The 23,303-nt window shown below is 35.2% G+C and overlaps 1 protein-coding gene across 1 annotated transcript; it reads left to right on the top strand.

Annotated features, from left to right (window-relative positions):
• The first annotated feature begins 2,547 nt into the window (after positions 1 to 2,547).
• Positions 2,548 to 23,303, top strand: LOC141543885 (putative maltase-glucoamylase 2). The gene is made up of 13 exons (XM_074269555.1): positions 2,548 to 2,611; positions 3,370 to 3,447; positions 3,841 to 3,947; positions 5,835 to 5,986; positions 8,502 to 8,673; positions 10,234 to 10,333; positions 12,979 to 13,091; positions 16,651 to 16,776; positions 18,711 to 18,842; positions 18,935 to 19,033; positions 20,347 to 20,460; positions 22,097 to 22,178; positions 23,182 to 23,303. The coding sequence occupies exons 1-13, from the start codon at positions 2,548 to 2,550 to the stop codon at positions 23,301 to 23,303; spliced, it is 1,461 nt and encodes a 486-aa protein (XP_074125656.1).

Genomic DNA, 23,303 nt, shown 5'->3' with positions numbered 1-23,303 from the left:
AGTCCCAGGATAACTCACTGTCTTACTATTATTCTTGGAAATATAATATTCTAAGACTATTGTTTAGTGGAGGAAATGACTTTTTCAATTGATTAAGAACACTGGGAGGTAAGTATATCTTCTATAGAATGATTGATAGCATTTGGGACTATTCAAATAGCAGGCAGATGACAGAGATGACATGTGCCTTATACTACTTTCAAATGATTTGAATGTCTTCAACTAGGTTTCTGTATTTTGAAGGCTTTTCATTCTATACAGTTTGAAGATTATCAATTTTCAGTACAATGATATTTTTTTAAAAATGTTATTCTTCAATTTTTATGCATGGATGTTGGGTTCCAACCAGTATAGGCAATAGTTCTAGCTATAATGAGGCACTATTTAAAGTATAGCTTATCATTGAGTTCAGAAAGATTTTGATGGGAATTTGTATTTAGAGTATAAGGATTCCTAATCTCATAATTATCTCAGAATAAAAAAAACTTATGTTATATAATCCTAACAACCTGATTGTGTCTAAGTATCCAGTAGATGTTAAATTATTTCATTCTGCAATATGTACATTGCATATTATTGACCAACTAATTCTACAACCTTAAACCCAGACTTATTAGTCTGGGCTCCTTAAGGAGTACCTTTCTCTAACTTTTGGTGTCCGTGACCCAGTCCTGAATCACTGTCCTAAACTCCTTTATTTCTATAAAGTTTCATTACTAGTCATGGATGTAGCTTCTTGGATGTAGCTTTGTCCACATATTGATGAGTTAATTTATATGGGTGTGATCGATAGAGTGTTTTTGGATTCCATTCTTGGATCTTAGTTTTTCATAAGCTCTTCCTAGAAACAATCTATTTCACCAGTCTGGTAACAAATGTCTATTATTTGCTCTTTACTTCATTTATTCTTTATTTGTTCTTTGTTCAGAGAAGTCTATTCCACTAATTAACTAGCTAGTGTAATGGAGAGATAATGTTTACAAAAAGAGTTTAAGACAATGCCCAACACATAGAAGGGGCCTTGTATATGTATGTGAATGCTAGTCTATGCTGCTCTCTGAGAGTCTTTATCGTTTCTTTTTTTTTTGATGAGGAAGTGTGAGTTTCTATAAGGGTGCATTTGTGTGATTAGCCCTGTTTCTTTAATATTACATAGGATGATTTATTATCATCTATTTTGCTGCTGAAAGTATACATTAAGGGTGGTATTGCATGTATATTAATAGCTCTGAATGTTTTCCTATTAAGATTTGACTGTAGAATTCTTGTCAGTCTCTAAACTTGTACAATCTCAATTTTCCCCTTGATAGTTTTATATACAATGTGCCTTGCCTTGAGATAAAGGGTGTGTGTGTGTGTGTGTGTGTGTGTGTGTGTGTGTGTGTGTGTGTGTTTATCACTAAGAATTGTAACTTGATCTAGAATGAGAAGAACACTGTGAGCCAGATATTGAGGTTGGAAAAAATGTCCTGGAGGTTGATGATAGAGACAAGACTGTGTGATGTTGTAGAAAGATTACTGGGGATCAGGAAGTTTGAGTTCAAGTCAAAAACTTGCTATCTGTATGGCAGGTTATCTAGTCTCAGAGTTCTGGTTTCCTAATTTGAGAAATATAAAAGTAGAATGCTTTCTAAAGTCACTCCCAACTATATTTGTGATATAGAGAGTGATGTGAACTGGACCACCAAGAGGACGGGTATTAGGATAGGAGCAGAACAAAAGCCTATTAATTGGCAACGGGAGAGGAGTGAGGAGTGTAGTATGCTGACTATGAACCAGAGGGCACAAGTAAACAGCCTTTGTTATGGACAGCAAGGGATATAGCATCTTGGGGGGGGGGTTTAGTTGGTCCTGGGAAAGGATGCTGAAGGTGTTAAAGCATGCGGGAAATTTATTAACAACAGACTGAGAGCTGCAAGAAGCACACAGAAAGGGCTGGGTCCAGAAGGATATTGAATAGGGAGAGATTCAATTCAGTTGAATATTGAAAGAGATATGGGGATTGTAGGGAAAGTGAGTTTTTCACTCTAGGAATTAGCAGTTCTAAAAGGCAGAAATACAAGGCTGGGTTTTGCTAGCCATAGTACAGAAATTCTTAAAGTAAATTGCATCCAAGATTCTAGCATTATCACTTACTTGATTGTAGAGGAGATGGGGCCAGAGATCATGGTTACCAAGATGCAGAGATCCAGAGATGCAAGGAAGACTTTACCAATTCTGTACCAAGGTGGTTTCCACTCACTTTATTGTTTCAGGAAAGAGTAATGATCATAGTATTTTACAACGTAGAGGACATAGAAGGAGGCTTTTGATGATCCCATATCACAGATAGCTTTTGTTTACTTGACTGCATTAGAAAAAGATATCCTATTTAATAAAAATTAGCTTGGCTGGGAAAAACATGGGTGTATAATGAGAAAAGGGGAATATATTTTATGTCACCTGAAGTAATCTATGCAAATATCTGAGACAGAATTAAAGGAAGTGCCTCTTCAGGCTGAGACAGATTGTGTGAGGCAAATTTCCCATCATCCTTGTGACTGCAAAATGAAGGGAGGAGAATTGATCCATTGGCAGCAGAAGCAACAGGCAGTGGCCATGGACAATGGAGGTATCCTTGAACTCCTGAGGCAAACTTCTTCTTGCCCTATAATCTTGAAAATTTCAGTCAGCTTTTGTATAAGCAATAGATCTCCATCTTGTGAATCTCAGCTGGAATAGAGTCAGCACCAGGTGCTTTGTCTCATGAGAGCATCCTAATAGCACTCAAAACCTCTTCCTCAGTTGGAACTTTAGCTAGGGAGGGTTGGTTTCAACCTGAGATAAACTGTCAATGGCTTCAGCTTTGATTAACAAGGGCTTGTAGAGAACAAAGAAGCAATAAAAGCAAGGCAATTAAAGGACTTTGGCCTGGTGGACTGGCAAGCTGGAGGATTTCAGCAGAAAGGACAGTAGAAAGAAAAGATGGAGACAGAATGGAATCAAAAGCAAGCAGTTTAGACCAAAGGATAGGGCCAGGGTGTTGGGGGTGAGAATGGGGAAAGAGAGAAAGGAAAGATCAGAGACTCTGAAGATGCAAAAAATGTAAAGCTATTAAGGAAATCTTGTTTTGTTAAAACTATCACTATCTTTTTGCCAAAGAGAACTGGAACCAAAGATATGTGAGAAAATGGCCAAATAGTCACTTCCTCCCCTGAAAGGAAGTGGACAAAATCAAGGGTCAATAGGTAGCACTTAGCTAATAGTCTGTGGTGGAAGGGAAGACTAAGGACAACCTTGTGGACATGAGCCTCCCAGGAGACTGGGGCTTGGTCCGGGCTATGTACTTTATGTGGTCCAGATTGTGATCTCTACTTACTCTTTTCACAGGAACTCTGCCTCCATCGCCAGTGTTGCTGGAACCCTCTAGGAAACAGCAGGGCCCCTTCCTGCTTCTTCCCCAGGAATGTGGGCTATAAAGTCACAGTCAGAGACACAAACAAAAGTAAATATTACTCAGTGCTGATGTAGACAATAGAATAAAAAAGCCAACAACATAGAATGAATCTCTCTCTCTTTTTCTCTCTCTCTTTTCATGTGTGTGTCTCTGTGTCTCTGTCTCTGTCTCTCTCTGTGTGTCTGTTTCTGTTTCTGTGTCTCTGTCTCTATCCCTCCCCTGTCTTCTCTTTTTCTCTTTCTGTCTCTCTTCCTCTCTCTCTCCCCCTCTCTCTTTTCCTCCTCCTTTCTTTTTGTTTCTGTCTTTCTGTCTTTGTTGCTCTCTTCCTCCCTCTCTCTCCCTTCCCCTCCTCCTCCTTCTCTCTCTTTGTTTCTGTCTCTGTGTCTCTCTGCCTCCCTTCTCAGACTTGACAGAATTGAGAAGATTGCCATCCCCATCGCTGTTTGGAAATGACATCATTGATGTTCTCCTCACAGAAGAATACCAGACACCTAATTGCTTTCACTTTAAGGTTGGTTTGGGAGTTCTAAGGAGCTATGTTTATTATAAATGTGTTTTGAACAGATTTCTCTGTATATTAGTTGCAAGAGGAGAAGGACATGGAATCATTCATTGCACAGTGGGAAGAATGTAGAGATCACAAGATGGACTGCTTTCAAATTCTTCCTTTTACACTTTTTATATGACCTTGGGCAAGTCACTTTAACTCTTGGAAATGGAGGGCTTAAACTTGAAAACCTCTAAAGTTCCTCCTGTCTCTCCAACTAGGATTTCCTAAACATGGAGACATGGCATGGTACAATGAGAAGAGTCCAAGACTTGGTATGAGGCGACCTAGATTTAAGTCCATGATCTATCTGGTAAAGCCCCGAGCCTCAATTCCCTTATTTATAAATGGGGATAATAATACTTACATGGAAATTGCTCAATAAACTAAAAAGCAATATTACTAGAAAGCGTAGTATCCATCATAATAAGAAAACATAGTTTCTACTTCTATTCTTAAGGAAGAGATATGGTAGATAGCCTCAAGCAATCAATTAACATTTATTTAAGTGCCTACTGTGTTCCTGGAATTGTGCTGGGGATTAAAAAAAAAAAAAAAAGAGCAAAAGATAGATTCTGTTCTCAAGTAGTTTACATTCTAATGAAGGAAACAACATGCAAAGAAATATAAAGCAAAGTATATATAGGATGAATGGGAAATAAGAGAAGAAAGGCACTGCAATTTAAAGGGGGTTCTTGTACAAGGTGAGATTTTTAGCAATTAGAAATATATCCACAATACTCTAGGGTATTAAGTAGAATATTTCTGGGGCAGAATTTAAAATCATTAAATATTAGAATTGGAAAGAATTAGGATTCTTTAATAATATAATGTAGCTTATCCCCTCCTTTTATAATTGTTGAAACTAAGACTCAGAAAAGGAACTGACTTCCTCAATGGTATCTAGCAAGTTAATAACAAAGCCGGTTGTAAAGGGTAGATATGCTAGCTTTCTAGTTCATGTGTTTGCCACTGGGACACATCGCTCCCCACTTCCCATGACAGAATTTACAAGGTTGGAGCTGTTTTCAGTATGATACTAACAGGGCATAGTTATGAAGCATAGAGAGAATACATAACTAAATTGTAGCCACCTTCGATTATTCCCTTTCCAAAAAGAGGGTTTCAGCAGTTTGTTGGTAAATGTTTATCAGCTACCCTGAAAAAAATATAATGTACCTGGGAAATACTTCTAGCTTAATTTTCATCATTAACATTTTCCCCATCATTTCTAGATGATAAAACAAGTCCCGATGTGTTGCATTTGAGAAGTTCTAAGGTATAAATGTTTATGCTGAAAATTTAACAATCAGTTATCTCAAGATGATATGAGGTGGCTCAATAAATGCCCAAAGTATTCTGGAATTTTCACACTATTAACTAAGGAGAAATCCTAGATCTTAGAGCAGCAATGGTGAGAATGAGTACATGGAAGCACAGATCTTCCCTGTGTCCTTGAGCCTGTCTGCCACCAAGGAAACTATCATGAGAATTCTCAAAATACTATCATGGGATAGGGGTAGAGTATGTATGTAGGTATTGTATGAAGGCTTCTATTCAAGGGTAAATTCAGAGTTAGTCCTTTGTCCATATTGAATTTAAAGGAGGCAGATTTCATCTCAATCTAAGGAAGGTTTTCCTAGTGATTAGGGCTGCCCCTGGAATTTTAGGTTGTCTTCATAAGCGCTGAATTTCCCTTTAATCATAAGTTACATGAGTCCTTTTTGGGGATGTATTGTAAAATATATATATTTTTCAATTTTAGGTCCATTAGATTGAATCAGGTAGCTTCTGACCTCCTTTCCAATTCTAGAAGTCTGGTTTTTCTGTCCTTTGTTTCTGTCCTGTCAGATCACTGATCCTAAAAGGAATCGGTTTGAGGTTCCCCATGAACATGTCCAATCATCAAATCAAGATTCATTCTCCAATTTTAACTATAAGGTAGAAGTCACAGAAAATCCCTTCAGCATCAAAATAAAAAGGAAGGAGAACAACAAAGTCTTGTGAGTATTTCTTTGTGTATTGACTATATTGCCAAATCTCATCATTTTTGATTGGAGAAACCTGGGCTGAATAGGGATAAGGTTTGAATTAAAAAAATTTTTTTTTGAATAAATTCAATTTTATTATGTTAAAGTGAATTAATTAACAGATTTGGAAACAAGAAGTTTCTAAGTGGAATTCCTATTGGATACTAGAAAAGATATATTTTGCCACAAAGTCTAGTTGGGCCATTTAACTGAAAATCATGTACCTAGAAGATTAGATGTGATTAAAAGACTATAAGATAGAGACAAACTCATACCTTTATCGATGTGTAACTTTCAGCAGAGGTGAATTTAGCTAAGACCCTTTTTTAGCTAAGATCCATCCCTCTGTCCCTCCTTCCTTTTATAACTCATTTGGTAAAATGCACTTGTTATGCTCCTTGGTTACAGTTTGTGACCTAGAAAATTTCATTAAAAAAAAAAGATTGTCATCTACAAGACTGACAAGGAAGGACAAAGTTGAGTTACTCAATTATCAGTGGTTTAATTAGCTATCTTAAGTAGCTAATTATTCAAGTAAAATCTGAAATCATGAATTAAGTTTCCCTTGAAAATCACATGAAACCAAGCTTCTGAACAGAGTCTGATGGAATGAAATCATTCTCCAGTTCAAGATAGACTGGGAAAACTTCAGGAAAGGACAATCTCACTGGGCTGAAAGGGATATGCAGCCATATATATTGTGCCTAGGATATACTATAAGATATTTGATATATATGGGAATGCCTGCCATCTAGGGGAGGGGGTGGAGGGAAGGAGGGGAAAATTTCGGAACAGAAGGGAGTACAAGGGATAATGTTGTAAAAAAAAAAAAAAATTACCTATGCATATGTACTGTCAAAGAAAATATTATAATTGTAAAAATTAATAAAAAAAATTATATATATAAAAAAAAGAAAGGGATGTGCAGCCCAGCTCAGATAGATTCTGGGAAAGCCAATGAGAGGGTCTTAATCATAGCAACTCAGCAACAAAATCTCTCAATCCTGGCTCAGTAGAGGGGCAGACCAGTGGAGCAGCTTCCAGTCCCAGCTCAGAAAACAAACTCTGGGAAACCAATCTCCTGAGAAGAGCAGGCAAAGCTGTCCCCTACAAACGCCAGGGTCCTCTGTGCTTAAAGCCAAGGCTCAGAGTTGCACTGGAAACTTAGGACAGTGCTCCCTTTACTCCAGGAGCAGAGCCCGACCATAAAAGTAAAAAAGGAGGAAAAACCAAAAGAACTGAAATCATGAATTAAACTGATAAAATTATCCTTGCTTTTAAAGTGCTTTCCCAAGATCAGAGAGTTGCAGAACTCAAGTCCTCGGATTGTAAACTCAGTGTAAGACAAGCTAGCACATATGAAAATGAGGACTACATACCATGTAGTTAAAAGTCAGGAATCAGGCCGCCTTTAGGGATTGAAGAATCAAAATATAGTGAGAAAGAAAAATTCTATAGTCTTTATTTTAGTCTATATCTGTCAGAGACAGCTTATTAATATAAACACATTTCTGCTTGGAGGGAGAGGTTCAAACTGACAATGTTTCCTCTGATAATTAGAATTATCCCCAACCCAAACAATGTTCACTGACAGTTCATAGTAATTGTGAAACAAAAGAAAACATTCCAAAGCAAAATTAAACAAAGTTACAGCATTGAATAATTTTTTGGATCTGTTCCAAAGAAATAGGACGGTTATCAAGTTGGTTCACTTTGGAAAGATATAAACCAGAAACCAGCTGCTTCCTCTTTAACTACTCACCCCATAAAGATTTCCCCTTTGAATCTGGCCAAAGGCGATAATCATCTTTCCACAATCATTCCACTGTTAATTTTGTCATTATGAATAAAACCAATTCTCTTCATTTCAAAGAACTAAGATCTCCCCCTAAACTCAAATAGGATCTATTAATATAATAATATTGATTAGATCTTTTATTCGAGTAAAATTGTTCCCCTCAGTGTCATCTTCTAATAAAGTCTGAAAAGGTTTTTCAGGGATGTAAAACCAAGGATTTCTGTCTTTGTAATACTGTTAAAACATTATTTCTTAATATTTCATAACCATCAAAGCCTTAGAGCTCATACAGAAATAAGATGCTCATAATAGAATAAAATGAAGTCTGAAAGAGTTTACTATTTCTGCTCTAAACAACCTTTATTTCCCATTTATCTTGATGAAAGCCCATCTGAAGTTATATTAACCTTGCAAAGGATGACAAATGGGAGGCTGGATTGATAATGAAATGAGTTGGACCAGTCAAATTGTGGAGATAGCTAACTTGATTTCTAGAGAGAATTAGCTCAGCCAACATGGCAGTCAGGTCCTGGTACATTGGTATCTTGATAAATATTGCTTTGGGAAATAGGAAAAACATAGAAAAAACAGTTGGTTGAATAGTATGGGAAAGGAGATAAAGCTTCTGTGAAAGTATGGCGAGGAAGATTGTTCTTTGATTTTTTCTTTTTTCTTTCCATGTGTGTCTAGCTTCGACACAAGCATTGGACCCCTCCAATATGCTGAGCAGTACCTGCAGCTCTCTGTCCGACTGCCCAGTCACAATGTGTATGGATTTGGGGAACATGTGCACCAGCAGTACCTTCATAATATGAGCTGGAAGACTTGGCCCATCTTCACTAGGGATGCCATCCCTAATGCTGTGAGGACTCTACTATGCTATACTTTGTTTGCTAATATACCTAATATCTCATTAAATGAATTTCTATGTATTTGTGTTTAATCTTCCTACTAACTTTGATGTAAATGTAAAGTTGTATCTATTTATCTATCTATCATCTATAATTCTTTAGAGGGAGGTAACGAACTTGGACACAAGGAGTAATGTGAACGATGCAATGAACTTTTAAGAGTCATATTTGAAGGAAAAGGAAATATTCTAATTAAATAATTGCAAGTGCATTTGGGTCATACACCATGATTGCACTGCAGTGAGTTAATTTTATGCCTGACACAATACCTGCTTATATCTATTATTATTAAGAAAATGACATTTATATACTACTCTAAAGAATTACAAACCCTTTAAAGAACTGCAAAACTCTTTCCATACATTAGTTGAGCCTTACAATACTCTATGATAAATATTACAAATATTATTATATCCATTTTCCTGATGAGGTAAGTTTAATTACTTGTCCTTATATAGCTAATGAGTTCCAGAGACAGGATTCGATTGAAAGTCTTCTAAATTCTAAATCCATTATTCCGTCTACACTGTCTCTACATTCGGCCAAAATGTTTTCTAGGGTCTATTATTCTATTATTCTTCCTCTGCTCCTTAACTCCTCACCAACAATCTGCTGTTGGAAAATCCATATCATTTGGTTGTTTTCTAATGATTTATGGGTGGTGTTGATTTTATCTGAAGGTTAAAGAAGATATGAGATGCTATAAAATATAACACATGATAGAGAGACTGAGGCAGAGAGGAATACATTTGTTGAAAGATACCCAGGAATGGCTGAAGTAATACAGGAATATGTTTACTGAAACGAACATGGGCAAGGGATTTAGAAATTCCTAAATCTTAGTCTTTCTACCATAAATTTCTTTCTGTTAAGAGATAATTTGAGTTATGCCTACTTTCTCAAGGTGTTTTTTTTTTTTTTTTTTTTTTTTTTTTTTTTTTACTGGAAGAAAAAACAATGTATGTGGTTTTCATTTAATCATCATGGAAGAAGAATTGGTTTTCCTTCTCTTGGGAAGATTGAATCTGAACTAGTTGAAACATTAAGACCTTTAGACTCTGAATGATCATAGCTTCAATTTTTATTAAAATTTGTTAATGTTCACTTTAAAAAAAATTATACTTACTTTCTTTTGGGCCTATAGAATTTTCACTATTTGCTTAGCTTATTAGTCATCACCATCTTCATCATCATCATCATCATCATCATTGGCAGTGACTTTGATCCTATACCAAATGTTAAAATTGTGATCTTGTGGCATAGGAAGAATGAGATTTTAAGAACTCTTCCAATTATTGAAAATGTTGAAGCTCTTAGTTTCCTAAGAGAGTTCATGCTCTGAACCAAATAACCCAATAATATAGTTTATCTCTGCAAGAATCATAGTGTCTCCCAGGTAAATAGTGTTTTGTTTAGTCCTATGCCAAGGCTACTTTAAACATTTTTTTTTTAAAGCATGGAATTGTAATTTTCTGTTGCTTTTGTTTTATTTTATGTGTGTTTTTCTACAGAACATGACTAACTTGTATGGTGCTCAGACATTCTTCTTATGTCTTGAAGACAACAGTGGTTTTTCATTTGGAGTTTTCCTAATGAATAGTAATGCAATGGGTAAGACAATGGAGTCTGTGCAGGAGATATCCTGCTTGGATTTTTTTTGATGAGATTGAGGAAGGTTGATGTATTAAATCTGAAGTCTTCTGAAAAGACTACTTCCTGAAAATGGTTCCATTAGTTACAAAACCAACATATGTAAATGGTAGCTATCTTAATTCTTATCTGTCTGTATTCTGAAATTTCCCTTTATTTAATGAAGATACTAAGATGCCAAGACACATAGAGGGCAGCTAGATGGCACAGTGGGTAGGTTGCTAATTGGAAGTCAGGAAGATTCATCTTTCTGAGTTCAAATCTAGTCTCAGACAGTTACTACTTGTGTGATTACCCCTTTCTCCCCACCCCAAGTTACTTAATTCTTTTTTTGTCTCAGCTCTTCATTTGTAAAATGAGATAGAAAAGGAAATGGCAAACCATTCCAGTATCTTTTCTAAGAACTGCTCAAATGAAGAGTCTGATGCTATTAAACATCAACAGCTGGACCTATATCCTGGTTTCCCAACATTTTCATATTCAAATAGGCCAATAAAAGTCTGAAAGGGCTTTTTGAGCCCTATGTCCTTATCCCCAGCAAATATAACCACTCTGATGTCCTACCATTTCAATCAAATAGGTTGAGGGATTCGTTTTGTTAGGGGTTCTCTGATCATTCTTCCTCCATACATACATACAAATGCACACACACACATACATATATAATACACATGTTTTATTTTGCATATTTTCTATTACATACTATTCAATATGGTTTATATCACTTGTCATGTTACATATTATATAATATTTATAATATACACTGATTATGTTTAATATCAAGTCCTGAAATAAATCAAACTCATAATTGGAGAAATAAAACGTCTTTAATTTTGACAACAGGGTAACAAATCTGCCATATGGGGGATGTCCGACTAGGAGACTTACAGGAAAGGTGTGGTTATGAGATGCCAAGAAAGAAAAGCAGAATTTTTTAGCATAAAAAAGATGAGGATAAAGGTAGGAATGAATAAAGCAGAAAGCCAATTGTAGTGGAGGCAGAGAAATAAGAGATCTGGGGATTTCTCCTGGGGAGATGAAAGATGCAAATTGTCCAGAGCATAATCTATTTGAAGGAGTGTTGTTGGAGATTAAAGCAGAACTGTGCACTAGAGTCTGAGAGGGAGAGTGCATGAAAAGCATTAAAAAGGAAAAGATGATGATTAACAGTATAATAAGCTATAGAGACATCCAGGAAGATAAGGACTGAACAAAAGTTATTAAGTTGGATAAGTGTTGTGAGGTTTTACTTAGAGGTACAACGGTAATGAGGAAGTGACGTCAGAATCTTCTTTTAAGAAATAAAAATAAAGATAGGAGAGCAGTACAAAGTATAGTAGTGTTAAGGATAGTATGTAGTGTGTGTGTGGTGTGTGTGTGTGGTGCAGGTGTGTTAGGATAAGGAAGAATTTAGCATATTCATGGAAACCATAGAGAGAGAAACCAGAAAGATGGAAAGAGAAAGAAACAGACAGAGATAGAGACCGAGATTAAGATAGAGAGATGGATGGAGAGAGGGAGATAGAGAGAGACAAACACGGAGACAGACAGAGGAAGACAGAGACACACAAAGAGACAGAGAGAGGGCAATAGACAAAGAGACAAAGAGAGAAAAACAGAGAGACAGACAGAGGCAAGGGAGAGAGACGGACAGAATGGTATCAAAGGAACAAAGGTGAAGGAATTTAATGCTGATAAATATTTAGCAGCTGACTGCATGACACTTTAAAATTTAATTGGCATTAACATTTTCTCCATTATTTCCTTAGATAATAAATGAAACAATAAATTAAACCTTTCTTCTTATTTTTGGGGTATGAGCATTCATACTGAATTTAACAATATCACAAAAAGGAGGGCCACTTCAGCCTCTAAGACGAGTTTGGAGGTGTGATGGGTGGGAGCTGAAGTTTCCTAACACTTCTTAGTAAAATATTAGGTAAAATTATCAGCTAAGAGTTACTAGCTTGGGAAAACTCAAGAAATTCAAATTCGCATTTGATGGCCCAAGCTAATTAAAAGACGTTCTATTTCTTTTTTTTTTCTTTTTTTTTAATTATTTATAATTTTTTTCACAGTATATATGCACGAGTAATTTTTTTAAAATAATATTATCCCTTGTATTCATTTTTCCAAATTATCCCCTTCCTACTCCCTCCCCTTGATGACAGGCAATCCCATACATTTTACATGTGTTACAAGACATTAAGTGTTAGATTCCGAAGGTATAAGTAGCCTGGGTAGATAGACAGTAGTGCTAACAATTTACATTCACTTCCCAGTGTTCCTTCTCTGGGTGTAGTTATTTCTGTCCATCATTGATCAACTGGAAGTGAGTTGGATCTTCTTTATGTTGAAGATATCCAAGAAGTTCTATTTCTTAATCTTAATTTTTTTGACTTTATTTGGTTCCATTTTGATAAATGTCAATGTTTTTCTTATTAAAGAAAAATGTGTAATTTGCATCCTTAGAAATCTGTTAATATAGTACTGAAGTTATTCATCTGGGGGGAGAGGGTTGGGGTATTTACTCAGCTAATGATAATGAATTGATGAAATGATCTGTTAATTTCCATGATACTACAGTCTCACTTTGATATTTCCAGAGGTTGCTCTTCAGCCTGCCCCCGCAGTCACTTACCGTGCAATTGGTGGCATTCTTGACTTCTATGTGTTCTTGGGAAATAATCCAGAACAAGTTGTTCAGGAATACCTGAAGGTATGTCTCCATTCACTTAGTAGTTATTTGTGATTATTATTTGATAAATCATTTGCTTTTTATCACAAAGAAAGCAAACAAATAAAAATGCATATTTTTTTTGTTTGTAAGCCTCCAAGAATTTGTTTCAGATCCTTCACTTATGTCAGGATTCTTGAGATTTAAGGGAACTACAAACTTAGTAAAGATCATTTGTTTATTCCTCTATCTAATGATATACAAAATCATATCATCAACAAATTAGAATAGTAAGATAAGAAATATTTTTTGAAACTATAAAGAGGGGAAAAGTTCATGACCAAACAAAGGATATAGGAAGTTCAAAAGCTAAAATGAATAATTTTAATAATATAAAATTGAAATTTTTTTTTGCAAAAATAAAAATCAATATAGTTAAAATTAGAATGAAAATTAATAACTGGGGGAAAAATTTTGTATTAAGTTTCTCTGGTAGAGATCCATTTCTAAGATATGTAAGGAACTGATTTAAATAGATAAGAATAAGAACCATTCCCTGATAGAAAACTGGTAAAAGAATAAGAAAGCAATTTTCAAAGGAGGAAATCCTCACTATAAATATTTTATGAGAGAGTGCTCTAAATCACAAATAAGAGAAATGCAAATTCAAACAATCCCAAGGTTCCATTTCACATTTATTTTTCCCCCTCCTTTATTGTTTTATGTTTTTCTAGTTACATATGTATATTAATTTTTTAAATACACATTTCCTTATGAATCATGTTGGGAGAAAAAAAGTCAGAACAAAAGGGAAAAACAATGGGAGAGTTAAAAAAACACACACACAGAAAAAAAGAAGTGAACATAGCATATATTGACTTACAATCAATCTCCACAGTTCTTTTTCTGCATGCAGATGGCATTTTCTATCCAGAGTTTATTGAAACTGCCTTGAATCACTGAACCACTGAGAAGAATTAAGTCCTTTTATAATTGATCATTATACATTCTTGCTGTTACTGTGTACAATGTATTCCTGGTTCTGCTTATTTTGTTTCAGCATAAATTCATTTAAATCTTTCCAGGCCTTTCTAAAAAAGCTTGTTCATCATTTTTACAGAACAATAATATTCCATTACCTTCATATACCGCAACTTATTCAGCCATTCTCCAAATGGGGAATACCCAGATGCCCAGGTGATGGGCACCTACTCATTTTCTAATTCTTTGCTACCACAAAAAGAGCTGCTACAAACATTTTTGCACATGTGGGTCCTTTTCTCTTCTTTATGATTCCCTTGGGATATAGAATCAATATTTACTTCACATTTTTCAGATTTGAAAAGATGGTATAAAATAGGAAAATGGCAATTTTTGGAATGATTAAGGAAACAGGCACCCTAATGCATTGTTGGTGGTGTAGTGAATTATTCTACCTATTATGGATATTAATTTGGAGTTATATTCTGGAAAATCATTAAACTGTGCATATCCTTTGACATTATCAGACTTATATTTTAAAGCAGGGCTTCTTAAACATTTTTTCATTCATGACTTCTTTTCACCTGAGAAATTTTTATGTGACCCCAGGTATATAGGTATATAGAATAGGTAGATAAATCAAATATTTACTGATTAAAAAATCATAATTTTGTGACCTGCACATTCAGTTACAGGGTCCTGTATGGGATTGTGACCCACAGGTTAAAAAAACTTTGCTCTAAAGTGATAAAGAGAAAAAGAAGAGAATCATATTAATATCACTTGCCTCCCAGAGTTGTTATAAGGATGAAATGAGATAATAATCATAAATTGTTTAGTATAATGCCTAGATCATAGTAAGTGCTATATAATATTAGCTACTGTAGCTTTGGGGATAGCTAGGTGGCTCAGTGGATAAAGCACTGACTCATAATCAGGAGAATCTGAGTTCAAATTCACTCAGACCATTATTAGCTATATGACAGTGGGCAAGTCACTTAATTCTTTGTCTTAGTTCCTCATCTTTAAATAAAGTTGGAGAAGGAAATGGCTATTCCAGTGTCTTTACCAAGAAAACTCCAAGTGAGGTCAGAGAGAGTAAAAATCGAATCAAGTGTAGTATATAAATGTAATGGAATATTACTGTACCATACCAAATAATGAAAGATATGGAGTATCTTGAGAAGGCTTGTATGAACTACTATAGAATGAAAAAGAAACAATTTATATAATAACAGTATTGTAAGGACAAAAAACCTTAAAAGACTTTAAAACTCAGATCCATGCAACAGCCAACCACAATTTAAGAAGGTAATGATGTTAAAGGATGCTACCTATTTCCTGAGAGAAAGATATATATATATATATCTCCTTCTGCAGCTTGAATCCATCAATATATAGCCAATGTGGAAATTTATTTTAGTCAACTTGCATATTTGTTTAACTTTTTTTTTAAATTTGGAGTTGAGGAACTGTGAAAAGGAGGGAGATTAATGATGTCAGGTTCTTCCCCAAAAAAAGAAAAGAGGAAAAAAAGTGTCTCATTGAAACATTGTGAAATGCATAGAAAGTAACAGAAAGAATCTTGGAAAGAAACATGGAAAAGTTTTATATATATATATATATATATATTTAATGGTTAAACTGTTTATATCCCTAGATGGGAAAACAATATCTGTAATTATGAAGGACTGAATCTGTCTGGGGCAGACAGAGGGGAGTATCACAAGGACTGAGATTGTGATTGTAATGGTCTTTGATGTGATGACATCATAGAAAAATACATTAATGGATGGAGAAAGGTCTGTACTGGAAAAAGAGGAAATGGGAGGTATAATGGGACAATTAATTCACACTAAGAGGTTCAAAAGACTTATTACAATCCAGAGAAAAAAAGGGAGGGGGGTGATCATTGTCTGAAACTTGAGGTGCCATTGCTTATATTTTCCTTTAATTTATGAATTCACCACCTATGCAACATCCTGCCACCACCTATCTCCTCACGACTTAATTGAATTTCTCAGTACTCTTTAAAAGTTGCTTCAAATTTTATGAAGCCTTCAATAATTTCCTCCTTGCATAATAATGCAATAATAAGTAATGACCTTGGACCTCTCCTAGCACCATTTGTTTCTCTCTTATCATGAATTGTTTTGTATTATATTTATGCATTATTTGTATATGCATCATACTAAGTTCCAATGAGGCAAGAACTACTAATTCCTTAACTAATTTTTGCATACCTTCCCACACCTAACAAGGGATTCTACATATAGTAAATGATTAATAAATGTTTATTGAATTAGCATTTGTTGCTTCTCAAGCTCTGTGAACTTGAGATTGATATGTGATCTATCTCAGTGTTTTCTACACATTTCCATTACTTTTTGATATATTTTTTCTGATAAATGTTATTAAAGGACTACATAGCTACAAGATAAAGGGTGAAGGAAAATACAATATTTTGTGCGGAAATCCTTACAACCCCAAAGGCATTGAGACTTTGATAGTTTTTTTTTTTCTTTTTTTAGTGAAATGGAGATAATGTTTCCAATATTGGATAAATTGATGTCACACATTGGTTTTCTAAATGCTAAGTCCTTCTTTATTTCTTTTTCAGCTCATTGGATTACCCTTCTTGCCCCCTTACTGGAGTCTTGGCTTCCAGCTAAGTCGTAGGGATTATGGAGGCATTGAAGGACTGAAATCTGTTGTCAACAGAACACATGCTGCTAGGATACCTTATGTAAGTGGTAACTCTGTTCTTCTCAGCCCTTAAACATTGAGTTTACTTTTCAATAACTCCAGAGTCTATTTGGCTTTATGATCAGAAAGGTCTCTCTATATCTTGTCATGTTAAATTTGCACATCAGAAATCTATCTTTACATATTTTCTATTGGTACTAGTAACCTTGTGCTGGATGTTCAACAATAGAGCAAACTAGGATATGAAAAGGCATTGAGATCCTCCCTTTTGAGGGTCACTTGAAAAAACAGGGATGTTTATCCCAGAAAAAAAGAAGACTGGTGATAATATGATAGTCTTCACACGTATAAAGGGATATATGGTTCATTGTGAATTTTGCTTTTTCCCCTCAATCTCAAAGGTCAGAACATAAAGCAATGAGTATAGGTTGCATAGAAAGACAGATTTATGTTTATTATAAGGAAAACCTTCTTGATAATTAGAGTGACTTAAGAATGGTTTGGATTCTTTGGGGAACTACTAAGTTCTCTTTTTGCAGAAGCTTTTAAAAAGAGAGAAAAAAAAAAATCTCGCCAAGTCGATGGTAGGAAGGGATCTTATTCAGTGATGGGTTGGGTAGCTTGCTTTTGAAATATCTTCCAGTTCTCAGATTTTCTGATAAAACTTGAAACATTTATAGACAGAGTAGTTATAGTTGGTCTTCCCAGATTCTGATCAGCTTCTGCCCCAACCTCAAGTGAACTTCATCTTGAAATGTTCTAGTATTGCTTCAAGTTTACAATGGCCAATGGCCAGGTATAAATCAAAAAAACCAGAAGCAATTGACACTTTCTGGAAGTGAATCAAGGACAAGGTCTAAGAAGCAAGACAGGTGCAGACATATATTTATTTACAATCAGTGGTAAAATATTAACAAAGGAGATAACTTTACATTTAGTATATGATAACAGTTTTCTCTGCTGAGAAACAATAAGGGAAGGGAATCCAACTTTTTTTACTCTTTTGGGGAGTAAAAATATACATCTAGATACATTTTAGAGATGGTGGTGACACGTAATCATGGTGGTGAAATGACGGGCTTGGTGACAGAGGCAGGGTTTGAATCTATGTCTTTTGGCCCTCTTTCAACTATACCATGGTACTTTTTTCCTGGTGCTCTATGATCCCAGAAAAATCCAGATTGAAACTTAGAAGGAAAAATTCTTTCCTGAGCTGTGAGAATAATAAGAGGAAAGTCTTAATTTGTTTCAAACTAATAAGCTACTGAGTGAATAAGGAAAACCCAGTCCTTGTGGAAGCTACTAAGTACTGCTCTCTCCAAATTAACATTTATTTGGGCTGGCTAAATTATCATTCAGTTACTTCCTAGTGTATATGGAGCTTAATACTTCTGAGGCCCAGCTCCCTGGTACTAAGTGGGAAGCTAAAGAGTAGGTATTTGATGAAAATGTTCTCTCTATCTATATATGTATCAAGGAGAGTATACTTGTTATTCAGTCATGTCCAACTCTTTATGATCCCAGGTCCATGGAGTTTTCTTGGTAAAATTACTGGGATGGCTTACCATTTATTTCTCAAGCGTGTCCCCATTTGACAGTTGAGGCATTGAGGCAAATGAGATTAAATGACTGAGGCCGGATTTGAACTCAGCTCTTCCTGAATCTGAGCCCAGAGGTCTATCATACTAACTAACTGCCCACTACAGATACCTACTGGTGTGTGATACTGGGCAGGTCATTTATCTTCTCAGTTTCCTCATTTGTAAAATGGAGGGGGGGGGGTGAGATTTGTAGATTTCCAAAGTTCCTTCTTGCTCTAATTTCATCATTGTGTGATCCTTAAAGCTTGAGAGAGAGGATAACTGAAGTCCTGAGAAAAGCAAGACAATTGAATACGTTGTCTTCAGTATGATCTCATTCAATGCTGCCCATTGGCTCAATGATATGTTCATGAAGTTGTTATTGTATTTCTAGGATGTCCAGTACTCTGACATAGACTACATGGATAAGAAGAAGGTCTTTACTTATGATAAAGATAATTTCAAAGGCCTTGACAACTTTACTAAAGAATTGCATGGAAAAGGGCAGAAATATGTCATTATCCTGGTATGGACAAATACCTGCTATTTTTTTTCCTGCTATTCCTTCCAAAGCTTGGAAAGACCTTTCAGTTATAGATGTATTTCTGTGTTTATTAGATTCCTGGCATCTCCAAAACCCTTTCCTATGGTCCCTATGAGAATGGAAGCAAAATGAACATCTGGGTTTCTGGAAGTACTGGGCCTGTCGTTGGGGAGGTAACAAACTGCTGTGGAAAATGAGTGTATTATCATGATACTGATTGGAGTTCAGGTTTTAGAGAGGAGAGAAGGAGCCTAGTTCTTGTATGCAAAATTCTTAATTTTTAAAAAATCAGTAAATACTTTGGTTCCATGTGGGTTTGCTAGGGGCTGTTCTGCTTCCAGGAAAATGGAATAAAGGATCTCTTTGAGTTACTGAGGGCAATGCTTTATAATTTTATCTTCCTAAGAAGGATGTCACTTAGAAAGAAAAAAAAGAAAAAGAAAAAGAAAAAAGAAAGAAAGGAAGAAAGGAAGAAAAAAGAAAGAAATGAAGAAAGAGAAATACTATCCTGTCGTACCATCTGTCTATACTTTCTCAGCAAATGATACTCTCATCTATGCTGTGCCATGAATCCTCCACAAATGGTGTACCCAATGTAGTGGAGACTTTCTTGTTCTGTAAGCATTCAGGGGATTTTGCTTGGAAGTGACTTTTTCTTTTTTTCACTTATTGGCTAAGTTCTCTTTTGGTCACATATCTCCTTATTAACATATTTTGTCACTTTGTACTCAACTCATTACTGGTGATGGTACACAAATAGAAAAAAAAATTAGAATTAAAACACTGTGGCACTTTTTAATATGTTAGACTTTTTTTTTAACCCCAAATGATCTGAATAGTTTGAGTGTTTACTCAATTTGGAAAGATTTTATATTCCCAACAAAGAAAAGCATAATATTGTTGTTTTATACATATTTGAAAGATCATTTAGGTCCCTTTCCTCCATTTTGTTTAGATATTGATGGTCTAAAGCAGGGGTTCTCAAACTACAGCCCACAGGCCAGATGCTGCCCACTGAAGATGTTTATGTGGCCCCCAGATTATGACAAACGGGCTGAGGGGCAGAGACAGAGTGTGAGCTTTTGTTTTTACTGTAGTCTGGCCCTCCCACAGTCTGAGGGACAGTGAACTGGCCCCCTATTTAAAAAGTTTGAGGACCACTGGTAAAGCAAGCGTTCTTTACTTTTTTGTGTCATGGATCCCTTTGGGAGTGTGATGAACTCTATGATGAAATATTTTCCAAATAATACTCTTAATTGAATGAAATAAAATACATACGATTATAAAGAAAATCAATTACATTGAAACAGTTATCAAAATATTAGGAGGAAAATAATTTCACAGACTCCAGATTAAGGATCTCTATTTTAAAGTCACTGTTCTTCTATACTTGGATCTCTGTGAAAAAGGGCTAATTGGTCACACTTGACATAAATCAAGGAACTCACTTCCATATCGATGTATTTATTTCTTCCTGGTTCTCTAGGTATGGAAAGAACCTACTGTTTTCCCTGATTACACCAGCCCACAAGGCACTGAGTGGTGGATTGATGAGTTGAAGTGGTTTCATAAAAAACTGAATTTTGATGGAGTCTGGATTGTAAGTCAATTTACCAATGTCTGAGCTCTTTTGGAAAGGAACAATATTTTATATTTTGAGAAGCATCTAGGTTTCTTTTTGGAGATGATAATGTGATCACTCAACAGAGTGACTGATGAGCCATATATTTACTTAAAGCTGAGCTCAGCTGCAATCAGTTTTTGAATTCAAAACTTAATTCAAAAGCTATTTCTGGATTAATTCTCTGGGCAATCTTGGGCAAAGTATTACTTTACTCCTCTTGCCTTCTGTTTCCTTATCTGAAAAGTAAGGATGTTGGATGAGCTGCGAAATATCCCCTTCAGCTCCATCAGTCTATAACTCACAGCTATTGTACTCATTACTTGTGGCACTTACAGTAGCATGAAAAGACTCTTTGTAAGTGACTAAAACCGAGGAAGGTAGTGAGTATGATCTACTTCCTAGATGAAAATTAAAAATTTTTCAAGACATATGTCCAAGTGGTTGGCCTAGGGACTATTCTACTTCCAGAGAAATGAGAAATAGAATCTTTTCAAATTATTTTGAGGCTAATGGTTTAGATTTCTCTTCCTTAGAAGGAAGTTACTGAGTAGAGAGGACAAAAAATTATATACTAATAAGTATCTGAAGCCAGATTTGAAGTCATGAGGATGATTCTTTCTGACTCTAGTCCTAGTCCTTTATCCACTGTGCCACCTAGCTGCCCACCTTAAAACTACTCTATGCAAAACTAATGCAGTTATATGAGCTTTAGCATTTCTCAAGATATATTATTTAAAAATCAACTCATGAATAAAATAGGTTTGAAATAATAGATTATAAAGAGATATTTGGGATATTCTAGTTGAACTCCAACATTTTACAGATGGTGAAATTGAGGTGAAAGATGTTAAGTAACAGGTCTAAAGCCATGTATCTTGTTTATATCTGTGTGATATGCAACCCACCCAATAAATCTCAAAGATCTCTCAAGGTGTAAGGAGAAAGGTGTATTCATTTCTCATGAGAAGTGGGCGTCACTCCCCCATATGAGGGGCAAAAGTAAAGCCTCAAAAATAAGGGCAGGGGTAATATATATGTTCCCTGATGCAACATTAACCCTCTCCCTGCTGACTCATCCTCTTGGACTAAGAATATGACCTTACATTCTAAGCACAAAAACTACAAAGAATGGGGAAGCAACACATAAAATTCATATTTAAACAAAGACATGCTTTTTACTAACCCTGAGATATGTTTTCAACAATGGGCTAGATAGATAAGGGCTGAGTCAACCTGTTCTATACCTTTTCAGAATTGTTGTATCCACCCATATTCTGGGAATTATTTGCCAGTGAGGAAAGGCAGGGGGAAATGGGAACCTGATCTCATAGCTTATAGTTTTTCTTTTGAAGAAATAACAAATCTTTATTTAGCAAATCAGGATAGCCCAACCTAAAAAGTTTCTCAAGTTTTGTTTTAAAAATGCATTTTGTTAATAAGCAACTTCCATGCTGCCCTTTTTATGATCTCTGTGTAAAGGGCCACGTAAGTTTTGTAGTAATTAAAAATAAAAAGCTTTCAACAAAGTGTTTAAATTCTTAAGTTAATGATCTTTATACCACACTGAATTTCCATTAAAAATCTTTTTCCTTTCTGTTTTGTATTCCTGAAGGATATGAATGAAGTGTCTAACTTTTTAAATGATAAATTACAATGTGAAGACAATTACTTGAATAAGCCAGCATTTATCCCCAGTAAGTGCGAACATGATTGCTGTCAATATGAAAAATGTCACAAAAAAAAAAAGAAAAGAAAAGAAAAGAAAAACCACTAAAAGGTTCAATGTGATGGAATTTGAGCACAATGTTTCACTGACTAGGGCTTTCCTTAAGTGGCAGAAGACAGCTCAGTTTAGGCACTCCTTCCTTTCACTAGATCTCCTGTTACTATTTTCACTGCTAAACCTACTTATACTCCTATAAGCTTCTGATGAAAGCTCAATTTCAGTAACCATCTACCTCAACTGTTTAGCTCATGTTCCCAAGGGCTCTGCCTCTAAGAATGCTCATTATTTAAAAAGAATACAGAAAGACAAATGTGTCTTGTGTGTATACACATGTATACATACATATGTATATGTAGATATATGTATGTACACACATATATAAGTATATTCACATATAAACACACATATACATATATGTACATGCTCACACACATTCTCCTATCTCCTCTCTTTTAACTTTGGCTAAAGCTTTTCTCAGAAGGCTATTAGCCAGCTCCTTCTAGAAGAATATATCTTATTGTTTCTCTTTCTGTATTCTTTTCTTAATGGAGACTACCATTTTCCTCTCTTTTTTTCTTTACTTTTATTTTGAATTTAAAAAGAGCTTTTTCATGTAAATAGAACACAGAAAGATGATTGTGCTGAATATAAGTTGTGAATCTACATTTTATGCTGCATTTAATATATGAGTATGTAAAAATTCAAACTTTACTTTCAAAACTTTTTGCTAGTTTGCGCTTCCTTTTTGAACCTCCTGTTTTCTTCTCTTTGATAAAATAATTGCATTAATTAATTTATTTATTTATGTATTTATTTTTGTTTTATTTGGCCTCACTATTGTTAACCCTGCTCTTGCTGTTACTTTCCCAATAGTGAACTGGGGTCAAAAACAAGCAAAGTGAATGTTGGAAGAGAGTTGATATAGGAAGAATATGTCTTGGGAGTTAAATTATTGGCATCTTCTCCTACAGGAATCTTGGATAGTCGACTGTTTGCACAGACTCTCTGCATGGATTCAGAGCATTACTGGGGTCTGCACTATGATGTCCACAGTTTATATGGCTACTCTATGACAATTGCAACAGCAGAGTAA

This window comes from Sminthopsis crassicaudata, chromosome 5, assembly GCF_048593235.1.
Source record: "Sminthopsis crassicaudata isolate SCR6 chromosome 5, ASM4859323v1, whole genome shotgun sequence".
Classification (NCBI taxonomy): Eukaryota; Metazoa; Chordata; class Mammalia; order Dasyuromorphia; family Dasyuridae; genus Sminthopsis; species Sminthopsis crassicaudata.
Note: the sequence above shows the minus strand (reverse complement) of the source record. Positions and strands in the feature narration are given on the sequence as shown.